Here is a 6,243-nt window from a genome sequence, read left to right on the forward strand (position 1 = left end):
TATTTTTATTTTGTGTCTCAAGACAAGGTTTCTTTGTGTAGCTTTGGCTGTCCTGGAACTGACCCTGTAGACCAGGCTGGCCTCAAACTCACAAAGATCTGTCTGCCTCTGCCTCCAGAATACCCCCTCCCTGTACTAGAGTTTCTTAACCTGTTCTTTAAAGGAGGTGACTGGAGGAAGAGCATTCTGCTCCTTTTGACGATATTTAGTAGATGCATCATAGGAGAGTCAGGCAGGAGGTAGAAGGGCAACTCGGGGCAACCCTCCAGCCTGTAGGGGAACTTCACCTGTTGTACTGTGTTTCATTCCTGCTGGATAGAGAAACATGTGGAGGTGGAGTTGGGGGTTGATGACATTGAATATACTGATGCTACGTTATACTGATTTACTGATTTACTGATTTACATGAAAAAGCTTATTCCAGAAAAAGAAAACAAACATGAAACAAGAATATGATAAGGAATAACACCATTGTAAACTTTATAATTCATGACACTCCAGCTAATTTAAAACAGCCATTAGTGACGTAAAATAATATCCAATTATCTAGTTAGTCATTATTGCTATTACATGAATACATATATAGCGACATGTGCTCCAGAATTAGGAAATGGAATAGACTGAGAAAACTACTTTCAAAGCTCAGCATTTCTGACACTTACTGTAAGACTTTGAAGTTTTATCATTCAAGAAAGTAAGTTACTGCTAAATTAACTGATGATCAGTGTTATTGAAGCTTCTTTCAAATATTACTTATTGTTCTACTTTTAATAACTCATCTTTTGGCCTAGGTGCAAATAACAACTATTTCCCAAAGTGTGTCTAAATCTACTCACTCATGTGTAAAGAAAAGTAATAACCATAGATTACCTCATAGGATTGTTGAGTTGAAGTATGTAAACACATTATTATTGTGCCTGGCACACTGTAAGTATTCAAAATATGTGAGCTAATTAAACTCTGATAGAATCATGTGCTCCAAAAATTATGTACGCATTTCCCAGGTTTATTTCGTAAGTCTTCAGACAAACAGAAGACAACTTGGGTCTCTGTGGATTAATGGCAACTTACAGGAATGGGAAATTTCTTCATGAAGTTATCTGTGTTATACATGGAAAGCAGAGAAAATGAATCCATTTATGTTATTATGTGCCCTTGTTCTTCACTCATAAACCAAGTAACATAATTTCTAGAATTTATAGTTTCTGTTATAAGAAATATTGACTGTCTAATACTTCAGATACTTTTAATAGAATACACAACTAGATCCTGTAGTTGCACTACAAAGATACATTTTTAATTTTGGTGCCCATATTTTTTATTTGAAACCTGCACACTCTAAACTGTGAATAAGTTCAATTAATAAAGGCATCGTTGTTACTGCTGAGCCTCCTTAGAGATGCCCAGTAAGATTCAGCTGCAGAAACTTAGTTGTGGCTGAGGATGATGTCTATGAAGTACATCTAATTCATCTCATCAAGTTTATAGAAGACTTGAAATGTAGCCAAGAAAATTAATGAGTGGCATAATTGGGCAGGCTCAGCTGTGGAATGATCAAGTTTCTTTCCGAACTGTCTCCGTGGTTGAGTGTACTGTATCAAGGGTAAATATCTGTGCAGCTTGTGAATTAATGTATTAGAATAAGAAGCTAAAACAACAGAAAAACAATTTGTGCATTTGTGGTTTCAATATACTTGAGGTTAAATTGCCTCTCCTATGATTACAATTAGAATTACTAAGCACAAGGTGAGTCTTTCAATTTGAGCGCTGTTCTGCATTCTGGGAGGAGTGTGCTTTGAAACTTTTGCCATTAACACACCCTTTCTTTTATGAAATGACAGTAGTGGATGACTTGGGGGCTAGAGTGGAGGACTGTGTATACAACTTCTTTATGAGACACTAAAGTGTGTATGTCTTTCTTAGGTCTTAAGGTTTCATTTTGTTTTGTTTGAAGTGTTACTGGTCCTTGATGTCAAACATGGAAAAAGATTGATTTTTAAAGGTCGCATATTTATTCCCTTATAGGTCCTTCAGTTGAGACCGAAACTTGGAGTCAAAGGATTGCATAAGTCACTCACTGATGTGGCCCTGGAACACCATGAGGAATGTGACTGTGTGTGTAAAGGAAACACAGGAGGATAACTGCATCCTCCACAGCAGCCCACATCCCCACTGGCATCCTCAACCCCCCACTAGACTCCCACATCCCCACCAGCATCTGCCACAGGACTGTCAGATGCTGCCATTGGCTGTGGTAAAGATCTTACTCATTGTCTCCATCCAAAAATCTCAGTTGTTTGCTTCAACAGTCTTCCACTTGCAGGATTTAAAAGTGTTCTGAAAGAAGAGGCACCGGGAGGAGTCAGGAGTTCCACAGCAGTGCTTTTTAGAGGAAGGTCAAAGGATGGAAGAGGTCTTCAACCACAGAAACAAATCAAGTGTTTGTGGATCCCTAGCAAGCTCCAGATTGACAGCATTACTTTTCCACTGACAGCATTGCTATGATTTAGTTGTCGTGATATGGGCAAGTGATATGAACACCAGAAAATGGTGAAAACTCACAGCTGATTGTGAACAATGCAGAAAAACTTGGATTTCCTCTTCATGTTTGCATATACAAATCCGAATGGTCTATGTTCTACAAACTCAGCTTTTAGATAGCAGCTATGTTGCTATTAATTAAATGTGCTGATAAGAAAGCCTGGATTTTTCATGCTTGGTAACTTCTTTGCCATTTGGAAGAAGAGAAGTACAGTCCTGGTTTGCAGGAAGCACACCTGCACAGAGGAATGGCCTTCCCTTCCCTTCCCTTCCCTTCCCTTCCCTTCCCTTCCCTTCCCTTCCCTTCCCTTCCCTTCCCTTCCCTTCCCTTCCCTTCCCTTCCCTTCCCTTCCCTTCCCTTCCCTTCCCTTCCTTTCCATTCTTCCCTTCCCTCTGAGGTGGTTTATGAGTTTCACTGTGTACATTTTTATATTCTCCTTTTGACATTATAACTGTTGGCTTTTCTAATCTTGTTAAATATTTCTATTTTTACCAAAGGTATTTAATATTCTTTTTTATGACAACCTAGATCAATTATTTTTAGCTTGATAAATTTTTTCTAAACAGAATTGCTATAGCCAGAGGAACAAAGATGGTATAAAATCTTACTTCTCTGACAGAAACACATGTATTTCTTTCTTGTATGGTGCTAGAGTTTAGAGTCATCTGTATTTGAAAAGATGGAATGGGGAAGTCAATAGAATTGATAGGTCGCAGGAACATTTTGATAACAACTGAATTAATATCAGTTCCCACTTTTATTCTTAGCGATACAAATAAAACAGAAGATGTGTATACACTCACATGGAGTCATTGCTAATCTCACACTTTCTGTGGGAAATAGGAGCAGAGCTCAGAGAAACACAGAGGCATCTTCCTGAAACAGAGCGACCACTTCCCGACAGCGCTCTGTGGTGTGCTGCACTGTATGGACACATCCTATTTATTGTGAGGCTAGGGTTTTATTACCTTTAAACTCTGCTCCATACACTTGTATAAATACATGGATATTTTTATGTACAGAAGTATATCATTTAAGGAGTTCACTTACTCTACTCTTTGGCAATTGAAAAGAAAATCAGCATAATACAGTGCTTGTAAATGCTAAATACTGTGCCTAGGTTATGTGGTGACTATTTGGATTAAAATGTATTGAATCATCAAATAAAAGAATCTGGCTATTTTGGGGACAAGTGGAAGTATCAGTCTGTGTGTGTGTGTGTGTGTGTGTGTGTGTGTGTGTGTGTGTGTGTGTGTGCGCGTGTGCGCATGCACAAGTGTGTTCCCATGTACATGTGTGTGAACATGTCGGTCTCTTAGGATTCTAAGAAAATGAAGATTATAAAGTCCGATGTTGCCATCATTTGCGTTGTACAAAAGTATCTATCTGTTCAGAATACATGGAAGAGAAAGTGTTTCAGCTGATCTTCCCCTGGCTTCCTCTTCTTTCTAGTGTCTTCTTGCAATGATGTAATGACGTTCCTTTTTTCAGGGGTATTAATAGTAATTCCAGGTTAATTACATTGCATGGAACCTGACAGTTACATGCGCACTGTAAAATGTTTAGTGATATGCCATGTGATGAGATGAAGGTGGGGTGGGTTTCATAAGCCTCTATTCCTGTCTTCATTTACCGTGGCATCAACTGCCTGGACTGAGTAGCGGCTGGTCTGTGAATTACCCAGGCTATTTCAAAGTAGAGTCCTTCCATTCCAGGCACAGACCTCTTGGGATCTGGTTTCTTCAGCACTTAGCCCTGGGCTTGATGGAATTACCACATGTGCAGACCTGGTATCTCCAGGCTGAGCTTCCAAATAGCACCCATTGTCTGCTCTCCTACTGCTGGCTGCCCTGCCCTGCCTCCCGCCCCATAAGAAACAAGTACACAAAATAAATCTGTTCTCTACCTCATTTCTTTAAATCTTTTGCCCTTTTGTCCCATCCCTGTAAAGGCCCAGAAATAATTTCACCAAGCATCACAGAAAGTGCAAAGCAGCTGGTAGTTTATAATGTGGCAAAGCAAGGACTATAATGAATTGCAGTGAATTACCTACTTGATGTGTTTACCTTGGTATTTCTATCATTTCCATGTACATTTTAAAATATTTGTTGTTTTCTTTGGTGGTCCAAAGTGATTATAAAGATAGTAGTCTATTCCCTACCACTGGTGAGTGAGGGGTGAGTGTCAAGACTAACAGCTGATGATCAATTACTCTCATAACATTGTGTTTACCAAAGCCAACAGAAGCTAACACATTCATACAGAATGTGACTACAGTTTCTCATAAGTCCATGACGTGTTGACTTTATTGACCACAAATATTTTCAGTATGTCATATCCATGGCTCAGACTTCTGTTTCTGAGCAGAGGCCCATTTTTCATAGTGATGTGTATTAAAAAAAAAAAAAAAGAATAACAGTTATTTGAAGCAGTGTTACTGACCACATTTTTTTTTATTTCTGCATCTCATTGTTACTTTCTCCTTCTCATTGAATATTCCTTATATGTATCATGTAAATGTGCAAAGGACAAAACAGTGAGCCCTCAGAAAATCATACTGTCTGAATAGGTTTCCTTCAGTGGTTCACTTTCTTCTCACATTTGATATTGAGGCTGAGTGAACTCTCAGAAGTCATTTTTTTAATAACGTACAGTCCTGTTTCTGAGAGCCCAGCCTTTGCTTTATTTTCCTGCTTCCTGCGCTATCAGCAGATCTCATTGACTGCCTTTTCCTCTCTCACATTTTTAACTACAGCCCCATTTCTGCAGCTTGCTTCTTTCTGGCCCTGCCTCATGGCTCACCCCATCTAGTAAAGCGGCCTGAATTCCCCCACTCTAGTGTCTTTGGACTCTCTCCTCTCGGATCCATCCTACACACCACTAAGATCATGGCCTTTCAACAAAGCCAATGATGTATGATGGGTAGAATTTCCCCGACAGAACTCCACAAGATTCCGTTTTAATCTTCATATGGCACACCAAATCCCTCCTAATCTCACTGTTTACCATTTTCTGTTCATTTTCCACCATCAAGCCTGACACAGCTGTGGTGGATATTTGTGGTTTTCTAAAAATGCCAGCATCCGCTCCCATGTATGCTAGTGTGTACTGCATTCTCTTAAGAGCACAGCTCCTACACATACCCTTCTCAGTAGCTTCCTGCCAAGTGCCCTGTCAAACACCACTAGTCCCTCAAGCTTGGTTCCCTTCTCTCCACATGCACAGACTCACAAGGACAGTTCAACTGTAAATAGTGTTGTACTGAGTTAAAATTACCTTGTTTTGGGTTCTCATTAATGAGAATCTTAGCAGGAATTATATTATTATTCTTTCACCAATGCCTAATGAGGCATTGAATCAAACAGGGAGTCAGTTAACAATCTGCATCAATAAATAGGTGAGGTGAGAGTACAAGAGGGTAAATGATGTTAAGTGGAGCACAGACTGGGACTCGGAAACCCTGGGGCTGTTAGATACTTTTGCCTTCAGCTGTGAGATGAAGAACACAAGAGACAGAAGCTGCAACGTTTCAGCTCTCCACAGTTGAGGCTACTATTTTGGCAGTGAAGCTGCCAAAGTAAGTACAGCAGGGAGACTTTTGTCTGCTGCTCATGATGCAAGGTTATAAAATTACTTTTCTCTTGGCCCAGAAGATTAGTTGGTATGTAAAGTTGCTTGCTGCTAAGCCTGACTACCTGAGT

General features: G+C 39.7%; 1 protein-coding gene across 1 annotated transcript in view; it reads left to right on the plus strand.

Annotated features, from left to right (window-relative positions):
* Window positions 1–3,734, plus strand: part of Pdgfc (platelet derived growth factor C) — a 166,019-nt gene extending 162,285 nt beyond the window's left edge. Inside the window, exon 6 of the mRNA XM_016003806.3 lies at window positions 2,026–3,734. Coding sequence (XP_015859292.1) covers window positions 2,026–2,142 — 117 coding nt within the window. The 3' untranslated portion in view covers window positions 2,143–3,734. The remainder of the gene's footprint in view (window positions 1–2,025) is intronic.
* The last annotated feature ends 2,509 nt before the right edge of the window (window positions 3,735–6,243 follow it).

The sequence above is a fragment of the Peromyscus maniculatus genome, chromosome 6, assembly GCF_049852395.1.
Source record: "Peromyscus maniculatus bairdii isolate BWxNUB_F1_BW_parent chromosome 6, HU_Pman_BW_mat_3.1, whole genome shotgun sequence".
NCBI lineage: Eukaryota > Metazoa > Chordata > Mammalia > Rodentia > Cricetidae > Peromyscus > Peromyscus maniculatus.